This window comes from Rutidosis leptorrhynchoides, chromosome 1 (genome assembly GCF_046630445.1).
Source record: "Rutidosis leptorrhynchoides isolate AG116_Rl617_1_P2 chromosome 1, CSIRO_AGI_Rlap_v1, whole genome shotgun sequence".
Lineage (NCBI taxonomy): Eukaryota > Viridiplantae > Streptophyta > Magnoliopsida > Asterales > Asteraceae > Rutidosis > Rutidosis leptorrhynchoides.
In genome coordinates this window covers 386,633,357-386,656,138 of record NC_092333.1, presented here as the reverse complement: position 1 = coordinate 386,656,138, position 22,782 = coordinate 386,633,357, and the positions used below count along the sequence as shown (strand labels likewise).

The 22,782-nt window shown below is 34.7% G+C and overlaps 2 protein-coding genes across 2 annotated transcripts; both read left to right on the top strand.

Annotated features, from left to right (window-relative positions):
* The first annotated feature begins 14,194 nt into the window (after nucleotides 1-14,194).
* Nucleotides 14,195-15,478, top strand: LOC139900888 (protein ALP1-like). The gene has a single exon (XM_071883639.1). The coding sequence runs from the start codon at nucleotides 14,195-14,197 to the stop codon at nucleotides 15,476-15,478; it is 1,284 nt and encodes a 427-aa protein (XP_071739740.1).
* A 533-nt stretch (nucleotides 15,479-16,011) lies between these two features.
* On the top strand, nucleotides 16,012-17,457 carry LOC139900883 (protein LIFEGUARD 4-like). Its single transcript, XM_071883634.1, has 4 exons — nucleotides 16,012-16,246; nucleotides 16,359-16,568; nucleotides 16,679-16,836; nucleotides 17,431-17,457. The coding sequence occupies exons 1-4, from the start codon at nucleotides 16,012-16,014 to the stop codon at nucleotides 17,455-17,457; spliced, it is 630 nt and encodes a 209-aa protein (XP_071739735.1).
* Nucleotides 17,458-22,782: the final 5,325 nt, after the last annotated feature.

The following is a 22,782-nucleotide window of genomic DNA, read 5'->3' as shown; positions in this document are numbered from 1 at the left end:
GTATCGTATTTAATAGTATTTCGTACTAAAAATAATACTATTTCGTACCCCATCCCTACAACATCAGATCACAACTCAAACTATATATATTTTGGAATCAACCTCAACCCTGTATAGCTAACTCCAACATTCACATATAGAGTGTCTATGGTTGTTCCGAAATATATATAGATGTGTCGACATGATAGGTCGAAACATTGTATACGTGTCTATGGTATCTCAAGATTACATAATATACAATACAAGTTGATTAAGTTATGGTTGGAATAGATTTGTTACCAATTTTCACGTAGCTAAAATGAGAAAAATTATCCAATCTTGTTTTACCCATAACTTCTTCATTTTAAATCCATTTTGAGTGAATCAAATTGCTATGGTTTCATATTGAACTCTATTTTATGAATCTAAACAGAAAAGTATAGGTTTATAGTCGGAAAAATAAGTTACAAGTCGTTTTTGTAAAGGTAGTCATTTCAGTCGAAAGAACGACGTCTAGATGACCATTTTAGAAAACATACTTCCACTTTGAGTTTAACCATAATTTTTGGATATAGTTTCATGTTCATAATAAAAATCATTTTCTCAGAATAACAACTTTTAAATCAAAGTTTATCATAGTTTTTAATTAACTAACCCAAAACAGCCCGCGGTGTTACTACGACGGCGTAAATCCGGTTTTACGGTGTTTTTCGTGTTTCCAGGTTTTAAATCATTAAGTTAGCATATCATATAGATATAGAACATGTGTTTAGTTGATTTTAAAAGTCAAGTTAGAAGGATTAACTTTTGTTTGCGAACAAGTTTAGAATTAACTAAACTATGTTCTAGTGATTACAAGTTTAAACCTTCGAATAAGATAGCTTTATATGTATGAATCGAATGATGTTATGAACATCATTACTACCTTAAGTTCCTTGGATAAACCTACTGGAAAAGAGAAAAATGGATCTAGCTTCAACGGATCCTTGGATGGCTCGAAGTTCTTGAAGCAGAATCATGACACGAAAACAAGTTCAAGTAAGATCATCACTTGAAATAAGATTGTTATAGTTATAGAAATTGAACCAAAGTTTGAATATGATTATTACCTTGTATTAGAATGATAACCTACTGTAAGAAACAAAGATTTCTTGAGGTTGGATGATCACCTTACAAGATTGGAAGTGAGCTAGCAAACTTGAAAGTTTTCTTGATTTTATGTAACTAGAACTTGTAGAATATATGAAGAACACTTAGAACTTGAAGATAGAACTTGAGAGAGATCAATTAGATGAATAAAATTGAAGAATGAAAGTGTTTGTAGGTGTTTTTGGTCGTTGGTGTATGGATTATATATAAAGGATATCTAATTTTGTTTTCATGTAAATAAGTCATGAATGATTACTCATATTTTTGTAATTTTATGAGATATTTCATGCTAGTTGCCAAATGATGGCTCCCACATGTGTTAGGTGACTCACATGGGCTGCTAAGAGCTGATCATTGGAGTGTATATACCAATAGTACATACATCTAAAAGCTGTGTATTGTACGAGTACGAATACGGGTGCATACGAGTAGAATTGTTGATGAAACTGAACGAGGATGTAATTGTAAGCATTTTTGTTAAGTAGAAGTATTTTGATAAGTGTATTGAAGTCTTTCAAAAGTGTATAAATACATATTAAAACACTACATGTATATACATTTTAACTGAGTCGTTAAGTCATCGTTAGTCGTTACATGTAAATGTTGTTTTGAAACCTTTAGGTTAACGATCTTGTTAAATGTTGTTAACCCAATGTTTATAATATCAAAAGAGATTTTAAATTATTATATTATCATGATATTATGATGTACGAATATCTCTTAATATGATATATATACATTAAATGTCGTTACAACGATAATCGTTACATATATGTCTCGTTTCAAAATCATTAAGTTAGTAGTCTTATTTTTACATATGTATTTCATTGTTAATGTAACACCGGCCATTTTTTTTTTTTTTTAAACACAGCGGAAGACTTTATTAGCAAACACAATATAAGTCACGTCATTACCTTAATCTGAGTAATTAAGTTTAATTTTACACAACGGTGTTACGTTATTACAAAACATTATTTATACAAAAGTCCACATCAGAGTTGGGTTGTCAAACATGTCTCCTGCAACAACACCCATCCCGACTAGCAGTACCTAAACCTGCAAGGGGAGAATATGTGGGGGATTAGCGCACCGCTAAGTGAATGGAATCTATCTAACAGATACAGCTTAAGTCACACACAAGCTATATACTAACAACAACACATGCTAACTACCAACTAGCATACAATAAGGCAATACGAGGATCGGCGGCTTGTACGAGCACACGACTCCCAGCTGATCGGGCCTGAGTCTACCGATAGTCCCTGCTACTCAATCACAGTATAGATATCCAGATGCAGGGGGTGCATCGTTCACACTATACTCACAATCAGTAGCCTATGGACCCAACCTCACCTAAGCACGGTTGACCTCATACGAACTCTGACCTCTCCTAAGCACGGTCTAGAGTCCCCAGTCTCCCTAAGCACGACTGGTGCCATTCACACAGTGTACACATAATTCACAAACAGCAATAGGCATACAATATAATCTAACATGGCAACTTTATACTATGCATGGTAAAAGAGTATAACACAGTAGCATGATATGCTACTTAAACTCTATCCGGAGATAGTCCCACTCACCGATTACCAGCTACAGCTCAGTTATCTTACTTCTGAGCTTCTTCCTTGTTCTTATCACCTGAGAACAACACAACGAAGTCAATATACATATCTCAATCAATAGTATAATCAAATCATACTATAAACTAGGTCATAACACCATATATTCATAATTTTATGAATCTACATCATGACTCCATTCAATAATGGCATACAGGTGCGTGCAAAACACGACATACACACTAAAACTCCTTTTCCGACCCAAAAACAGTTTGATCTAGGTTCTTAAAAGTTCACCATTGAAAAGTATTCTTTATTACGATTCTAACGATAGTTTATTCATCAAAAACGGAGTTACGTTTTGAAAGTTACGCCCGTTTCAATTTCATAAAAGTACTGTAGCAAATAGTGACACTGTAGCAAATAGTAACACTGTAGCAACTCGGTACTGTAGCAACTCAGGTACTGTAGCAACTCGGGTACTGTAGCAACTTAACACTGTAGCAACTCGGTACTGTAGCAACTCGGGTACTGTAGCAACTCGGGTACTGTAGCAACTCGGTACTGTAGCAAATAGTGACACTGTAGCGAATAGTAACACTGTAGCAACTCGGGTACTGTAGCAACTCGGGTACTGTAGCAACTCGGGTACTGTAGCAAACTGGGTTCGAACCAATTTCGCTGATTTTGATGATTTTTTGCCCAAAACTCAATTTTTAAGCGATTTTGAACAAATTTTAAGCATATGGAAGCTACCAAACATATATATAAGCTATTTCTAACATCAATTAAGCATAACAAACACCAAATATGAAGATTCAAGCTTAAAATCACACTTTTATTCAAGAACACAAAAAAACCCATTTATTCAAGAATCAAAGCAAGGATTCAAGTAAACAAACCTGATTAGATGATCACAAGGATGATATGAATCAATCCTTAAAGCCTTACAATCAAATTTCTAGCTTGGAATAATTTAGGATTTGAGAGGAAATAAGTTAGGTACGTACTAGTTTTTGGGAAATAATGTGAAATGGATGGAAATATCTAGATATTACACTTTTATGTGTTAAAAAAAATAATACCCCATCACACACGGGTATTTACCAGTTATCTAAAATCTTTCGCACAAGATTAGGTAGCCCAAACGAGGTCCAAATAAAATAAACAAACCTGTTCTGGGACCCTTGTCACAAACTGGTCTTAACCAATTAATAAAATAACACCAATAAAATAATTAAAATAAAAGCACTTAAAACTAAGCATAACCCTAAGGGCAAGATAGACAACTTACAACTAGCTCGGGTTTCAGTCTGTTACAGTTAATACACTTAATAATATATTTACTTATCATTTAACATAATTAACCAAGTGTATCAATATCTTAATATGATTCATATGTACCTAGTAAGACGTTGTTATAACGATAATCGTTATATATATCGTTTTCGAGTTTCTTAAATTAATAGTCTCATTTTTATGTATATAACTCATTGTTAAAATACCTAATGAGATACATACTTATAATAAAAACATGTTAACTATATATATAACCATATATATGTCATCGTATAGTTTTTACAAGTTTTAACGTTCGTGAATCACCGATCAACTTGGGTGGTCAATTGTCTATATGAAACCTATTTCAATTAATCAAGTCTTAACAAGTTTGATTGCTTAACATGTTGGAAACATTTAATCATGTAAATATCAATCTCAATTAATATATATAAACATGGAAAAGTTCGGGTCACTACATATACATGTTCAATAAACTGCACACATGCAAATACAATGTTTACAAGAAGGAGGTATATTTATACATTTTGGTAAAAAACAATATATATTCTAAAGTACATATTAGGCTCACAAAGGGCTTTTTTGAGGGTGTGCAAGATAGGCCAACGAAATTTTAAAACGACCCAATAGTGTAAATACACTTTACATATATACATGTTTTGCTATCGGTCCAAGTAGGTTAAAAAGAACTTACAGTCGAAAAAACAATGATAATTTGTTTTATTATTTTAAACAAACTAGTTAAGAAGTAACTAAACGAACTACTTAAACCTCGAGAATAGAGATGTAGTTCTATTAATGGGTAAAACTTGAGAGTTTTTAAAAATTATATGAATTTTATTTTAAATGAGTGAATAAATATTCTGCACGTTGATGAGGGAAATGATTTCACTCGATAATTTAAACATTGCTTTATTAGTATAGATGATTCGCACATTGCCACGTCAAATTCTTTGTAACAATGCTTGATTTCACTATATACATTAAACATTTATTCTATAGTATATAATTACAATAGACATATCAAAATTGGTATAGTGTCTGTTCCAAATTAATAGTCCACATAATTATCACATTGTTCATTTTTCAACTTTATAGTGTACCCCTTAGTTTTTACTTTTTACGTATATTTTTTGTTTTACATGCATGAAGTAAGTGTATAAAAAGAGTTACATTAACATTTTTTATCTATTTATTGAATTGGACAGTTAATTTAAGTCAATTCAAAAAGAAAAACTGAACTATTAAATTGAGACGAAAAGAGTATAATATAATAAATGAAAAGTAAGAAAAATAGAAAACAAATACATTACGAATCAAGAATTGTAATCTCTTGAATCCAACAATTTGTTTGGAATCTAACAGACCAATCAGAGTGCGACATGTGGCTGGACATCTGGCTAGGTAGTCCCGGGATGGTCTAGTGTTCCGGGGGTGTCATGGTGGTTCGGGGGTGGACCAGTGATCTGGCATTAGTGGCCCGAGGGTCCCAGGGTGGCCCAATGGTCCGGTGGTACACTGTTGCTTCGGGGGTGTCCTGGAGGTTCGGCGATGGCTCGGGGTTCGGCGATGCCCCGGGGTTGGCCCTGGTCGGTGAAACTGGTGGTAGGTGGTGATGGGTGGTGGTGGTGGGAGGTGGTTGAGCAGTAATCGAGTTTATTTAAAATCGACGAATGTTGGGATTTAGATAAACAAATTAATAATTGGTATGAGGAGAGAGAAAATTATATTATTATATTATATTATATTATATTATATTATATTATATTATATTATATTATATTATATTATATTAAATTATATTATATTATTATATTATATTATTATATTATACTATATACTAATAGGCACGCCATATTTCGTCGTTTCAGTTGTTTCGAATTGTCGTTTCCAGTTTGCGTTCACACTGCAATCGGTCCCTCAACTTTGGCTCAATTTACACAACGATCCCTCAAGTTTACATTTTTTAGGGGTAGAAAGTGTAAATATATAATTTTATTAAAATAAAATAAACTAATTCCACCCGAATTTTTAACGGGCCTATCTTCTCGCTCGGTGCGAGTTAAAGTTTTTCGAGACCACCGTTCAACTCGAAATAATTTTACGAACACAACGCTGTAGTGACCCGAACTTTTCTATGTTTATATATATTAAATGAAATTGTTATTTACATAATTAAATGTTTTCAACATGTTAAGCAATCAAACTTATTAAGACTTGATTATTTGAAATGAGTTTCATATAGACAATTGACCACCCAAGTTGACTGGCGATTCACGAACGTTAAAAATTTGTAAAAACTACATGATGATATATATATATATATATATATATATATATATATATATATATATATATATATATATATATGGATATACATATAGTTAACATGAGATTATGATAAGTAAGTATCTCCATATGTATATTAACAATGAGTTATATACATAAAAATGAGACTACTAAGTTAAGAAACTCGAAACGATATATATAACTATTATCGTTATTACAACGTCTTACTGAATACATATGTATCATATTAAGATATTGTTACACTATATTTAACATGATAAAATGATAATTATATATATCATTATGTATGTTAACAATGAAATACATATGTAAAACAAGACTACTAACTTAAGAATTTTGAATCGAGGCATATATGTAACGATTATCGTTGAAACGACAATTTAATGTATATATATCATATTAAGATATATTAATACATCATGATATCATGATAATGTAATAATTTAACATCTCATTTGATTTAATAAACAATGGATTAACAACATTTAACAAGATCGTTAACCTAAAGGTTTCAAAACAACACTTACATGTAACGACTAACGATGACTTAATGACTCAGTTAAAATATATATATATACATGTAGTTTTTTAATATGTATTCATACACATTTTAAAGACTTCAAGACACTTATCAAATACTTCTACTTAACAAAAATGCTTACAATTACATCCTCGTTCAGTTTCATCAACAATTCTACTCGTATGCACCCGTATTCGTACTCGTACAATACACAGCTTTTAGATGTATGTACTATTGGTATATACACTCCAATGATCAGTCTTAGCAGCCCATGTGAGCCACCTAACATATGTGGGAACCATCATTTGGCAACTAGCATGAAATATCTCATAAAATTACAAAAATATGAGTAATCATTCATGACTTATTTACATGAAAACAAAATTACATATCCTTTATATCTAATCCATAAACCAACGACCAAAAACACCTACAAACACTTTCATTCTTCAATTTTCTTCATCTAATTGATCTCTCTCAAGTTCCATCTTCAAGTTCTAAGTGTTCTTCATAAATTCTACAAGTTCTAGTTTCATAAAATCAAGAATACTTCCAAGTTTACTAGCTCACTTCCAATCTTGTAAAGTGATCATCCAACCTCAAGAAATCCTTGTTGTTTACAGTAAGATATCATTCTAAATCAAGGTAATACTCATATACAAACTTTGATTCAATTCCTATAACTATAACTATCTTAATTCGAGTGATAATCTTACTTGAACTTGTTTTCGTGTCATGATTCTACTTCAAGAACTTTCAAGCCATCCAAGATCCTTTGAAGCTAGATCATTTCTTGTCACTTCTAGTAGGTTTACCTACTAAACTTGAGGTAGTAATGATGTTCATAACATCATTTGATTCATACATATAAAACTATCTTATTCGAAGATTTGAACATGTAATCACTACAACATAGTTTAGTTAATTCTAAACTTGTTCGCAAACAAAAGTTAATCCTTCTAACTTGACTTTTAAAATCAACTAAACACATGTTCTATATCTATATGATATGCTAACTTAATGATTTAAAACCTGGAAACACGAAAAATACCGTAAAACCGAATTTACGCCGTCGTAGTAACACTGCGGGCTGTTTTGGGTTAGTTAATTAAAAACTATGATAAACTTTGATTTAAAAGTTGTTCTTCTGGGAAAATAATTTTTCTTATGAACATGAAACTATATCCAAAAATCATGGTTAAACTCAAAGTGGAAGTATGTTTTTCAAAATGGTCATCAAGACGTCGTTCTTTCGACTGAAATGACTACCTCTTACAAAAACGACTTGTAACTTATATTTCCAACTATAAACCTATACTTTTTCTGTTTAGATTCATAAAATAGAGTTCAATATGAAACCATAGCAATTTGATTCACTCAAAACTGATTTAAAACGAAGAAGTTTTGGGTAAAACAAGATTGGATAATTTTTCTTGTTGTAGCTACGTGAAAATTGGTAACAAATCTATATTAATCATATCCTAGCTAACTTATATTATATTATACATGTATTCTAATATATTATGTAATCTTGGGATACCATAGACACGTATGCAAATGTTTTGACATATCATATCGACCCATGTATATATATTATTTGGAACAACCATAGACACTCTATATGCAGTAATGTTAGAGTTAGCTATACAGGGTTGAGGTTGATTCCAAAAATATATATACTTTGAGTTGTGATCTAGCCTGAGACGTGTATACACTGGGTCGTAGATTGATTCAAGATAATATATATCAATTTATTTCTGTACATTTAACTTTGGACAACTAGTTGTAGGTTACTAACGAGGACAACTGACTTAATAAACTTAAAACATCACAATGTATTAAAAATGTTGTAATTATATTTTGAACATACTTTGATATATATGTACATATTTGTTATAGTTTCTTGAATCGACCAGTGGCCAAGTCTTACTTCCCGACGAAGTAAAAATCTGTGAAAGTGAGTTATAGTCCCATTTTTAAAATCTAATATTTTTGGGATGAGAATACATGCAGTTTTATAAATGTTTTACAAAATAGACACAAGTATGCGAAACTACATTCTATGGTTGGATTATTAAACCGAATATCGCCCTTCAAGTCTGGTAGCCTAAGAATTAGGGAAATGGCCCCTAATTGACGCGAATCCTAAAGATAGATCTATTGGGTTTAACAACCCCCATTCAGGTTATGGATGGTTTAGTACTTCGAGATTATTATACAGACGAGAGGTTCTGTTTTGGGGATATTATATGCATTAAGTTAACGTCGGTTACCAGATGTTCAACATATGAATGATTTTTATGCACTTGCGAGTGTAATGATATTTATGAAAAATGAGAAATCTTGTGGTCTATTATTATGATTTGATAATATGTAGGTTAAACCTATAACTCACCAACAATTTTGTTGACGTTTTAAGCAAGTTTATTCTCAGGTGATTATTAAGAGCTTCCGCTATTGCATACTAAATTAAGGACAAGATTTGGAGTCCATGCGTGTATAATATTGTTTAAAAACTGCATTCGAAGACTTATGTTGATGTGTAATATTATTGTAAACCATTATGTAATGCTCGTGTGAAAAACGCTATATTTTAGATTATCATTATTTGATAATCGTCGTAATATTTTAAAGGTTATGGTTTGTTCTAAACTCGAACGCAGTCTTTGAAAAACGTCTCATATAGAGGTCAAAACCTCTCAACAAAATCAATTAATATGGAACGTTTATAATCAATATGAACGGGACATTTCAAACGCGACTAGCTATACGCGAAACGGACATCGTTAAAAAACACTAAATATTTCGGGCTATATTTCATACATATACATACACGTACAACAAACAACCCAACTTATTAAATATATTAGATACCAAACAACGTATATCCAAATTCGATCGAGCGTTGAATACAACCGCAGCAACGCGCGGTCGAATTTTTTTCTAGTTATAACATCATTACTAAATTAAAGGTTGAGATTTGAGATCTGCAGTTGAGAGCTATATGAATGGTCAAAATTTAATTTTATAATAAATATGACTTAATTACCATTTTCTTATATTAGAGAATGAGATGAGATTATTAATTATTACTTATTATTTATAATATAATTGTAATTACTAATTAATTATAATTATTATTTTTGTTATCGAAATAAATTAAATCTCAACTTTTTATTAATAAACTATGGAGGCATGACACAAGTGGCTAAACATATTTAAAACAAAAATTAAAGAGTAAATACGACGCCATCTTGAGCCAAACGACAAACTTTACAACATAAAACGATCATAATTTTTAGTACTTTAGTGTATAAAAAAAAAAAAAAAAATACTAAACACGTTGTTTAGACAAAATATAATAATAATAATAATAAGACGATGCCGTCTTTAGCCAATGACAATAATTGACCATAATTCTCTTCTTTAGTGTACATGTACAGTTTCGATCATTATCTTTACTCTGGCAAAGTTTGTTCTGGGCTTGTACGGGTTGAGCAGCTGTCCATTCCCGTATTTGGGCTTTATTCACAATTCATGTACAAGTCCGTTATTAGAGACTGGGCTTGAATAATGTTACGTGGTTTTTCCCTCTTAAGACTATTTGACGAGTGAGATATACATACGTCCTAATCGGATTATCACATTATTGTTTCTAACCTTTTTCTTTTGTATCACAGGATATGCTATGCTCTTAGTAAGATTTGAATGTAAAATCACTTATAAGTATGTCATCTAATAACAAATCTTGTGATACGTAAAACATGCACGTTTTCATTATTAGTTATTCCTGAAATTAATAATAATGTATATATATGAATATAAATCTATTGAATATCTATGAAACTAATGGAGGACCAAAGCAGATAGGTAATCGACAGGGTAAAACCCAGAAAAGGCCAGTAGCTCTTTTTATTACTCGTAATAAACACGTAATGTATATAAAAAAGCTGAATATAAAACAAGGTGATAAAAAAGTTTAAACACTAAAACAAGATAAACTTTATTAGAAAACTAAATAATTATAATTGAATAAATCTCTGCTAAAATCTTCTTTCCTTCTCCTCCAAGTCAAGATCCTTTATCCGTGGCCAACCATTGACCTACTCCCGTTCGTTCAGCCCACTTGAAGGTATAAACTGTTTCGGCCCAAGTTGTACCGATTGGGCCTCCTGGATCAAACACATACGGGGTACCAAACACATTTGCATCATCCTTCCCTTCTTCAAAAAGACATCCTCGAATCTAAAACAACGTGCTTATCATGTGTATCTGCATGCTTCTTGTAGCGTTGGTTCTGTTGCTCAATATGATTACGAATATGATTACGAACATATTGGTGCAGCTCCTTAATATAATCAGCATCAGCATATTGTTCTCTGCCACGAGATACATCTTTTAATACATGTCACGATGTTAAATCAGGGGTGTAAGAAGATGTTCCCTATAAACGATCTTAAATGGACTATTACCCGTTGTACGATTAACTTAGCGGTTAAAAGCAAACTCTACTTGTTTCAATTCATGAAACTGTGAGGTTTGATCAAAATCCTCAGCGTGTTCATAATCTGCATTCAGGAGTAGATAGAATTTACATCGGTTTGTTCATCATAAACAATGTTTTCAACATCATCCTCTTCTTCCTCACTATCAGTAACATAAACTAGTGTGGTATCTTCAGTCAACATAATTTCCGGAACGTATTCCATGTTAAAAATTTGATAAATGTTTCATACCTGATCGATAAAGTTATCTTGTTGAGTCTTCCCTTCAGATCATCACGATGATCTCTGTTGAATCCCCTCGACACATCAACGAATGGGTTTTGGTATTCCCAATGATTTTTGGTAGGATCTGAATCAGTTTCTTCATTTTCGCGTAATTGAATAAACTCCAGTTCAGCGATTCTTCTATTCAACCAATCGATTTCAGCATCTCTTGGATTAACTTCGTTGCCTCGATCGGCGTCTCTGCGAAGTGGTACTCGACGGTAAACTCCATGATGCATTCTTTCGGTTACTACCTGAGCTTTGATTACCAAATAATGGAGAAACAAACCAGATAGGTAATCGATGGAGTAAAATCCAGAAAAGGCCAACGACTCTCTTTATTACTCAATAAACATGTAATATAAAAAATAAATAAATATAAAACAAGCGGATAAAAAGTTTAAATACTAAAACAAGATAACCTCAATAAAGAAACTAAATAATTATAATTATAATAAATCTCTAGTAAAATCTTCGTTCCTTCTCCTCCAAGTCACGACCCTTTTATCCCAGGCCCAACCAATAACCTACACCCGTACGTTCATCCCACTTGAAGGTATAAACTGTTTAGGCCAAGTCTTACAGATTGGGCCTCTTGAATCAAACACATATGGGGTACCAAACACATAAATATCAGTAACCGTCTAAAATTGGAAACCAAATTTCGTCCATGCCTTTGTCTCATTGAGTGTTGGCACTAAATGTTTTCGAGATGAAAAAAATGCACGAACCATCAACATATAAATGGAAATATTTCACCGAATTTTGTTTGATTTATAAGTAACGGTTAAGAGTGATTTTAGCGTCCTAACTCTTTTTTCAAATGGCTTTCTTTATTAAATTAGACAGACCCCCATCGAAGAACATTTTTTTAATTCTTTGTTCATGCATATTTTTTCCAAGGGAAAACATACACACGGACATCAATGCGAAAGGGTTTTTTTAGGCGTCAACGTCGTTGATCTCCGGTCCGGTTACCGTGAATAACCCGTACCCGAGATGATGATCTCGGGAGGGTGGCCAACGAATTGCCCACCGGTCGATAGTCGGACCCTATCGACGGCAAAGGGAGAAAAAACCCTACAAGACCCGTAGGTAAAAACCCTAGAGTTGAGATCGTGAAGACGATCGTGGAGAAGATCCGGCGATAACTGCCGTGTGCGTTGCGGACTTGCGGTGGCGGCGTTGCGGTGTGATCGAATGATCGTATAAGGTGGTGCTTTCATTGAGAGAGTAAGAGTTGTATGCGATTGGGAGATTGTGAACTTGATGTAGGTTTTGCCCCATATTTATAGATGGGAATTAGGGTTAATTGACTTGGGGCCCAAGTTAATTGTGTAGACCCTAATTGGGCTAAACCCTACATCATCAAGTCCCCCAAGTTCGACATGATATTTTTGACAAGTATCGTATCGAACTTCTCATTATGCTGCGGAAAATAAGTTCACATGAGCCTGCGCAAACAACTGTGCGTAAACCCGCGAACAGATGCGCAAAGAACCGCATGCAGAGTGCGCAGGGAAACCGCGTGAACTACCATGCGTAAAACCGCATGAAAATTGCTTCTAAAGTCGCGGACATTTGTGCGCAAAGTGTGCGTAACCTGGACAAAAGCGCGTGGACAGTTGCGCAAGCGCGCGAACATCTGCGCTAAATATTCTTGTACTTAAACCGCATATAACGAATTAAAAGCTCAATAAGAAAAGACAAACCTTCTCAAACCGAATGATAGACGGTAGAAACACGAGACATAATGCATCGTGCCCCACGGTGGGCGCCAAATGTTCATGCATATTTTTTCCAAGGGAAAACATACACACGGACATCAATGCGAAAGGGTTTTTTTAGGAGTCAACGTCGTTGATATCCGGTCCGGTTACCGTGAATAACCCGTACCCGAGATGATGATCTCGGGAGGGTGGCCAACGAATTGCCCGCCGGTCGATAGTCGGACCCTATCGACGGCAAAGGGAGAAAAAACCCTACAAGACCCGTAGGTAAAAACCCTAGAGTTGCGATCGTGAAGACGATCGTGGAGAAGATCCGGCGATAACTGCCGTGTGAGTTGTGGACTTGCGGTGGCGGCGTTGCGGTGTGATCGAATAATCGTATAAGGTGGTGCTTTCATTGAGAGAGTAAGAGTTGTATACGATTGGGAGATTGTGAACTTGATGTAGGTTTTGCCCCGTATTTATAGATGAGAATTAGGGTTAATTGACTTGGGGCCTAAGTTAATTGTGTAGACCCTAATTGGGCTAAACCATACGTCATCATTCTTGAAAACTAAGAAACTTAGACCACAGATAACGCGGGCGTATGTCACCCTATCCCGCCTACAAACGCCCGGAATGGGGCGTTTGTGAGCGCTTGTGGCGGCGCGTTTGTCTTGGAAAAACGCTGCTACAAACGGAATAGTAGAGGACGTGGCACGTTTTGATTGGTCTAAACTTCATAGCCGTTACAGCTAGCCGTTGTTTTTTTCTTTTTTTTCTTTTTTTCTTCTATAAATACACTCTTTAATTTCATTTTTCACACACTTTTATTCACTACACACTCACATATATATAAAAGTTTATATTTTTTTTTTTGTTTTAGAAATTAAAAATATGGATTTTTTAGCCTTAAGTATCGATTTGTTATTCGATTCAACGTCGTCCGAAGAAGAGGAAGAAATCCAACCAAGAACTCGTTTTCAAAGACAACCACGACGTTTTTTAAATAGAGATCGTGAAGCAGCGGGTCAATTATTGTGGAACGATTACTTTTGTGAAAATCCGACGTTTCCGGACAACATTTTCAAGAGACGATTTCGGATGCGCAAAGTTTTATTTCTCCGTATCAAAGACGGTATTCTTCAACACTCTTATACTCCTAATGCCCCCGATCATTTTACTTTTTTCCAACAATGTCCGGATGCACATGGACGTCTTGGTTTCTCAACTATTCAAAAAATAACTTGCGCGTTACGGCAATTGTCGTATGGGATGACCGCGGATATATTTGATGAATATATTAAAATGGCGGAAAAAACGGGTCATGTTACTTTAAATAATTTTTGCAAGTGTATAATTGACTTATATGGGTGGGAATATTTGAGGAAGCCTAATGCAACTGACATTGCTCGGTTGTATTCGGCGCACGAGGAGAAACATGGTTTCAAGGGAATGTTGGGTAGTATTGACTGTATGCATTGGGCATGGAAAAATTGTCCCGTTGCATGGAAAGGTCAATATACGAGAGGTGATCACGGTCACCCGACGATCATGCTTGAAGCGGTTGCTTCATACGATATGTGGATATGGCATGCGATTTTTGGGATGGCGGGTTCAAACAATGACATTAATGTGTTAAATCATTCTCCGTTGTTTGATTCCCTTCGTAAGGATAGAGCCGCACCTTCACCGTTTGAAGTAAACGGAAACCAGTATCCCTTTGGTTACTTCTTGGCGGACGGGATATATCCCGATTGGACAACACTAATAAAGGGGTATACGACTCCTATTGAAGAGCCTAGAAAAAAATTTACTAAATTTCAAGCGAGTGCTAGAAAGGATGTTGAGCGTACATTTGGTGTTCTACAAGGTCGGTTTGCGATTTTAAAAACACCGGCACGAGTTATGAGTGTTAATAAGATGAGAAGGATAATGTATAGTTGTATTGTTATGCACAACATGATACAAGAAGATAACGGGTTTGCGTTAAGTACTTGGGAACAAGAATGGTTAGATAAACCCGAAAACCGGCCTCGTCGCAATATTCGGAGAAGGGTCAAAGATCGTCGATCACGAGAGAAAGAGATTCGCGATCGAGACGTGCATGATCAACTTCGTGAAGATTTAACGGCTCATATTTGGAACCCCCCGCCAAACTTTCGCTCGATGCATAACTAGTGTTTTTTTTTAATAATTTATTGTAATGTTTTTTTATTTTTTGCGTGTATTTTTTTTAATTGTAATTTTATTTTTTTAAATAATTAATGTACTTTTGTCTAGTTTATTTTATATTTTGTATTAAATAAAATAAAAAAATAATTTAAAAACAATTAAAAAAATAAGAAAAATAAAATGTCACGTCACTGTCTTACCATGACAAAAGCCCCCCATTACAACTCCCCCCAAAATGTCATGGCCCAGTCACAGTTTTTTCCCAAAAAGTGCATCTCAACCACTCCACGTCACAATCACCAATATCTATGGTCTTACATCCTATCTGTCTGATTTTGACGAATGTGAAAATATATTTATCTCTGCCTCCTGTGGTTGATTCTGTACGTATCATAACGTTCAGATACATTCATCAATCACAGTGTGGTTGATCGATAAATAATATTTTCATATTAATCATAAGGTTTACTTACGTATAGATATAATAGAAACGTTAGAGATCGAAATATATACGTATAATTAGTATCTAAAGTATAATCATGGGGAAAAGGAAGCAACATGACATTGAAGCCGGGAAGCATTATCCAACACAAATGGAAGATCCTCAACTTCGTTGGGGGTTCATTCGAAAAGTTTATTCGATCTTGACGTTACAATTGTTGTTAACAGTTATCGTAGCCTCTATAGTTGTTGTAACTCCACGAATTAACCAGTTTTTTCGTACTAGAATGGGTCTCATTGTGTACCTCATCATTTTCATTATTACAATCATAGGTAATGATCACAACTCCTTTTTTTAATTTTTATTTTTTATTTTTTGAGGTAATCCGTATACCTCTATTTGTATCTATAGTGATCACTAAATTTGTTTCAAAGTGTTTTATAGCACATTTAGTGAAAAATGATGGTGTAGAGATCGATCATGACCTTATTTTCGATGCACTTGACTCTTCTGTTTATTTATTTATGAAATTTTTTGCAGTTATGTTTACGATGAGCTACTTTATGAGTCGCCATCCTACGAATATCATCCTTTTGGGTGTGTTTACTGTTTTATTCTCTATTATGGTCGGGGTTGCTTGCGTGTTTTCCAAAGGTAATGAATTCATTCGAATGTTTTATTCGTAAGACACAACATTGATTGTCGTAAAGGAGTATTTGAAAACGATAAACTCCATTAATTTCGTTATTTGTATTTGTTCGCAGCTAACGTCATATTGGAGGCAAGTATTTTGACCATGGTATTGGTGGTTAGCCTCACACTCTTCACTTTCTGGGTAGCTAAAAGAGGATATGATTTCAACTTCCTATGGCCATTTTTGTTCTGCACACTCATTCTTGTTCTACTATTCAGCATGATTCAGGTATACTATTTCTAGGAGTAAATTGTTCGGTAATCTTGTCCCACACCCGAACGTTAAAAAGAAACAATGTCTACATAAATGAGTGACCTCTAAATCACCAACTATTTTTATAGTACCAAAAAACTCATTGAACTTATATAATTAACATGTTGCGGGGCTAAAATGGTCTTACGTAATGAGCCGAGCTACTCATGAGTTACTTGAGTTCGGCTAGCTAACACTTGATTAGAGCCGATTCTAAACGAGTTCGGCATGAGTTTCTTTTCTCAAGCTCGAACAAACTCGCGAGCGTAAACGTGAATAAATTATTAATAATTTAATATGTATATATTTAATTATAATAACTATTACTCTATATAATCATATATGGCGTTCAGAAAAAATGTATATTAACGAGTCGAGCTCTAGCTTGTATAATATTAAACGAAACGAACGTAAAAATAATATATTAGGCACGAAACGATAACGCTAGAGCTCAAGCCCTATAATTGCTAAAAGAGCCGAGCTCGAGCCTAGCTAGTCGAGGTCGAGCTTGACTCGTTTATTTCATCAACATCTGATACAATTTATAAGCACATAACCTGTATGTGTTAGGAAGAGAGGATCGCCTTGACGTTGTGAGATACAAATTTGAGAGAAAAACAACTCTATTACTCACAAGAATAGATTTACAGAGTATTACAAAACTCTAAAAAAAAAAACTCTAAAACTCACACACACTATCTAGGTTGTGATTACACTTCTCTGAGTGATTTGGGATGATTTACAACTGAGGTTTGCACCTCTATTTATAGTAAAAATTCTATGGCGGTGGAATGGTGTGAACGGAGAAGGTTGGCGGCCGTCATCGTTATCAACTTTAATACTTCCATATGAGTTGTCAAGGTTGCCTACTTTGAATATCTAGAAGGTGGGCTTCTAGATTGTAGGCTGGAAATCTTCAATTCTCCCCCTCCAGCCGAATCCACAAACATACCAGTTATGTCTCTGCATACCTCCAACTTCTCTCGAGTCACCACCTTTGTTAACATATCCGCAGGATTCTCCTTTGTATGGATCTTCACTAGTCTCAACAGTTGTCGATCAATTACCTCGCGTATCCAATGATAGCGAATATCAATATGTTTTGTACGGGAATGGTACATGGAGTTCTTGCTCAAATCTAGAGCACTCTGACTGTCACAATGCACCTTGTACTCCTTTTGCTTGATTCCAAATTCTTGGAGATAACGCTTTAACCACAACATTTCTTTTCCAGCTTCTGCGGCAGCAATATACTCTGCTTCAGTTGTGGATAATGCAACACACTTCTGTAGTCTTGACTGCCATGAAACAGCTCCCCCTGAAAAAGTGTAAATGAATCCTGAAGTAGATTTTCTACTATCAGGATCTCCGGCCATATCCGCATCTGTATAGCCTTCCAAGATTGGATCAGCTCCCCCGTAACAAAGACATATCTTCGTTGTACCTTTAAGATATCTGAGAATCCATTTTACCGCCTCCCAATGCTCTTTCCCAGGGTTGGAGAGAAAACGACTCACTGTTCCCACTGCGTGAGCAATATCGAGCCTTGTACACACCATTGCATACATCAAACTTCCAACTGCTGAAGAATATGGTACTGACGACATCTCCCCGATCTCTTCCTTGGTTGAGGGACATGATCTCTTACTTAACTTGAAATGGTTGGCTAATGGAATGCTAACAGGTTTGACATTGTTCATATTGAAACGTGAAAGCACTCGTTCAATATACTTTTCCTGAGATAGCCATAACCTTTTATTCTTCATGTCTCGGGTTATCTGCATTCTCAAAATCTGTTGAGCCTGTCCTAAGTCTTTCATTTCAAAAGACTTAGAGAGTTCCTTCTTTAGCTGGTTGATCTTCATTGCGTCTTTCCCTACGATCAAAATATCGTCTACATATAGTAGAAGAGCAACGAAATTTCCATCAGAAAACTTCTGGATGTAGACACACTCATCTGCTGCAGTTTTCTTGTACCCTTGACTCACCATGCACGAGTCAAACTTCTTGTACCACTGCCTAGGTGCCTGCTTCAAACCATATAAACTTTTCTTCAGCTTACATACGAGGTTATCTCCTGAAACCTCAAAACCTTCCGGCTGCTCCATGTAAATTTCTTCATGTAAATCTCCATGAAGAAAAACTGTCTTTACATCCATCTGTTCAAGCTTCAAGTTCATACTTGCGACCAATCCAAGTATGACTCTAATTGAAGTCATCTTGACTACTGGTGAAAATATCTCGTCAAAATCAATCCCTTCCTTTTGTTGGAATCCTTTGACTACAAGTCGTGCTTTGTATTTCACCACTTTTCCACTGCCATCCTTTTTCAGCTTGAACACCCATTTATATTTCAGTGCCTTTTTCCCGCGTGGAAGTTCTGCAATCTCATAAGTTTGATTTTTTTGCAGAGAATCCATCTCATCCTGCATTGCGAGCAACCATTTTTCTTTGTCCTTATGAGATACTGCTTCATGAAAACTCTCTGGTTCTCCATCTTCAGTAAGTAGAAGGTACTAGGATTCTGGATATCTACTCGATGGAATCCGACCTCGTTCAGATCTACGAACTTCTAGAACATTCTGAGGAGATGCACCATCATCTTGACCTTGTGATGGTGCTGGAGCGTCTGGCAGATGGGGTTGTGGCTCCCCCTGCTCAGCACCGTCATTTTCCTCATTATCTTCTACTTCTGGCATTTCTTCCTGCACTGAAAATTCATTTCTCATGAATGATTCCGTTGTTGCCTCTGGCACCTGAGCAGCAACATTTGACTTCTGAGATATTGTGGGCTTTTCAATATCTTCTACTGTCTGGCTTTCATGGAACACCACGTCCCTACTTCTGATCACCTTTTTCTCCTTTGGATCCCATAATCTGTATCCAAATTCTTCATCTCCATAGCCTATGAATATGCATGGAGTGGTCCTTGCATCCAACTTCTGCCTGAGCTCCTTGGATACATGTGCGTACGCCAAACATCCAAATACTCTTAAGTGAGAGTATGATGGATCCTTTCCAGACCAAAGTTTCTCCGGAACTTCAAAATTCAGTGGTACTGATGGAGATCGGTTGATCAAGTAACATGCGGCTCTGACTGCTTCTCCCCAGAATGGCTTTGGCAGCTTAGCCATACTGAGCATGCTTCGAACACGTTCCATGATTGTTTGGTTCATTCTTTCTGCTATACCATTGTGTTGAGGGGTACGTGGAACTGTCTTCTCATGTCGGATGCCATATGATCTGCAATAGGCATCGAACTGCCTGGAAGAGTATTCACCACCGTTGTTGGATCGAAGACACTTTAACTTCTTTCCTGTCTCACGTTCAACCATGACATGGAATTGTTTGAAGTAATCGAAAACCTGATCCTTCGTCCGTAAGAAATATACCCACACCTTTCGAGAAGTATCATCGATAAACGTCAGAAAGTATCGATTGCCGCCAATTGATTCAACCTCCAAGGGACCGCAAACATCAGAGTGTACCAGACTGAGTAACTCTGATTTCCTCGTTGAAGATGAATTAAACGAGACTCTATGCTGCTTACCAAACAGACAATTATTGCAAGGATCTAGTGTAGCGTCCTTGTCTACATTGATAAGCTTCTTCATTATTAGGGTAGACAACCCTTTCTCACTCATGTGACCGAGTCTCTGGTGCCATAAATTTTGTGAAGCCTCCTTTTCTGCCACATTAATACTGTCTGTGCAGATCTTCACATGAGTTTTGTATAGTGTGCCACAAATGTGTCCTCGAGCGACTATCATAGTGCCTCTTGACAATTTCCATGTGCCTTTACTGAAATGACTATCATAGCCCTGTTTGTCGAGAGCTACTCCGGAAAGTAAATTCAGCCGAAGATCTGGCACATGGCAGACATCCTTCAAAGTGATTGTATTCCCGGAACTTGTCTTTATCTTGACATCACCAACTCCGACAATCTCAGTGGAACTGGAATTTCCCATCTTCACAGCTCCAAAGTCTTCAGCTTTGTATGTTGTGAAGTATTCCTTGTATGGAGTCACGTGGTAGGAAGCTGCAGTATCTACCACCCATTCTGTGTCTTCTCGTGAGACGTGAAGGCATGTCTCATCATGGGTTGAACAATAAGCTACATCACCTATGATAGCAACTAATGTTTCTCCACCCTTATTCTTCGGCTGTGAACTGCTTTGACCTTGTTCCTCTTTTAATCTATAGCAGTTCTTCTTCATATGTCCCTCTAATCCACAATGATGACATTTATATGTCGGTTTTCTACCATCAGCTGACCTGCCCCTGCTCTTGCTTCTGCCTCTCCATTTATTTTTGCTACTTATTCGCTGTCTCCCCCGATTCTATGTGACAAAGGCATGGGTCTGATCTGTGCCCATGTCTTTTCTCCTTGCCTCTTCACTGAATAGGGCATCTTTGACCATTGACATGGTAAGTTTGCCATTCGGGGCTGAGTTGCTGTGTAACAACCCTCACTTTTCGACTTCTAAATTACCGAATTAACACTAGGGTTATATGTCTGACTATATGTATTAAGGGTTGTTATATACAATTAAATATTGACCGAATAGTAATTTTTAGTCAACAATGTACGCTTAAATAAATAATATATTATTAATTTATATAATTTGACATAATTTAACTAAGTATATAAACTTTGTATCACTTTTATTATTTATTTAATTTATTATATATTTAACTATATAATAAATCCAATTATATATAAATGTAATAATATTTACAAACTTACTAAAACTATAGTTTAATAATTAAAATCATAATTATTATTAAAAATACAAAATATCGAATTATTTATTATTTTTATGCAAAATTTGTATTTATTAATTAAATAAAACAAAAATAAAAAAAAAATAAAAATAAAATATTATTGATAAATATTCTTGGAAAAACATTAAATAAATTTGTTTATTTACATAAAAAAAATCCTTAAAATAAATAAATAAATTACTTTTTAATTAAAATTTTTAATGGAAAAACTACTTTTATTATTTTATTTTGTGCATTATCCCATGACCTAACATTTAATACTTTTTAATTTTAAAATCCCATTAAGAATTAAATATTTCTTTTTCTTTTAATTATTTTATTCTTTTTACCTAATTTTTTCAAGTATAAATACCCCTCATTTCTCATTCAACCTCACACCAAAATTTCTCTCATTCTCTCTTTGAAGAATTACTACGAGTAAGTATTCTTTTCTTACTTTTTATTTTTTTACTTTTCACTTTTTACTTTTTACTTTTTACTTTTTACTTCGGTTATTATTTTTACCGAAATATGTAAATAATGTTATAAATTATATGCAATTAAAAATAAAATAAATAACATGTATACACTATTACTATTACTAGCACCTATAACCTACTACTTATATTGTAACATAAAAACATTTTGGGATATGTATTAGAGATGTATAGATCTTCGAACTTTCTTGACGAATGGTTTCTATGAGATTCTAGGCAGTGGGTTTGGATTTCCGATTTAAAGGGTCCTATGGCTCAAGCCCCTAGATCTAAATTAGCCATTCGAAGGGAAAGGGGTGATTGGAAGCTTATCTAATACGACAAGTATCCTAAAATGGAAAACACTGATAAAAGTAGAAACTCTCTAGTCATAGAAACTTAGTAAAATAAGAAACTTTCTAAAAATGGAAACTTTATAAAAATAGTAACTTACTAGGAATAGAAACTTAGTAAAACAAACTATACTTAAACACATACTTAAACTTAAACATGGGCAAAACACTTAACTACTCTTAAATGTCAATAGGTTGACTTTCCTGCTCACTCGTTCAACTCTTTATTTCGAGAAATAACACTCTCTCTACTTACTAAGGTGAATTCATAGCCCCTCTTTATTGCTAGCAAACTTACTTACTTTTACTTGGGGTGAGACACATGCTGT

Excerpts from the sequence above, each read along its gene's own strand:
- LOC139900888 (XM_071883639.1), top strand. The coding sequence starts at position 14,195 with ATGGATTTTTTAGCCTTAAGTATCGATTTGTTATTCGATTCAACGTCG.
- LOC139900883 (XM_071883634.1), top strand. The coding sequence starts at position 16,012 with ATGGGGAAAAGGAAGCAACATGACATTGAAGCCGGGAAGCATTATCCA. Across the intron at positions 16,569-16,678 it reads TGCTTGCGTGTTTTCCAAAG|CTAACGTCATATTGGAGGCA; the intron begins GTAATGAATTCA and ends ATTTGTTCGCAG. Across the intron at positions 16,837-17,430 it reads TACTATTCAGCATGATTCAG|GAAGAGAGGATCGCCTTGAC; the intron begins GTATACTATTTC and ends TGTATGTGTTAG.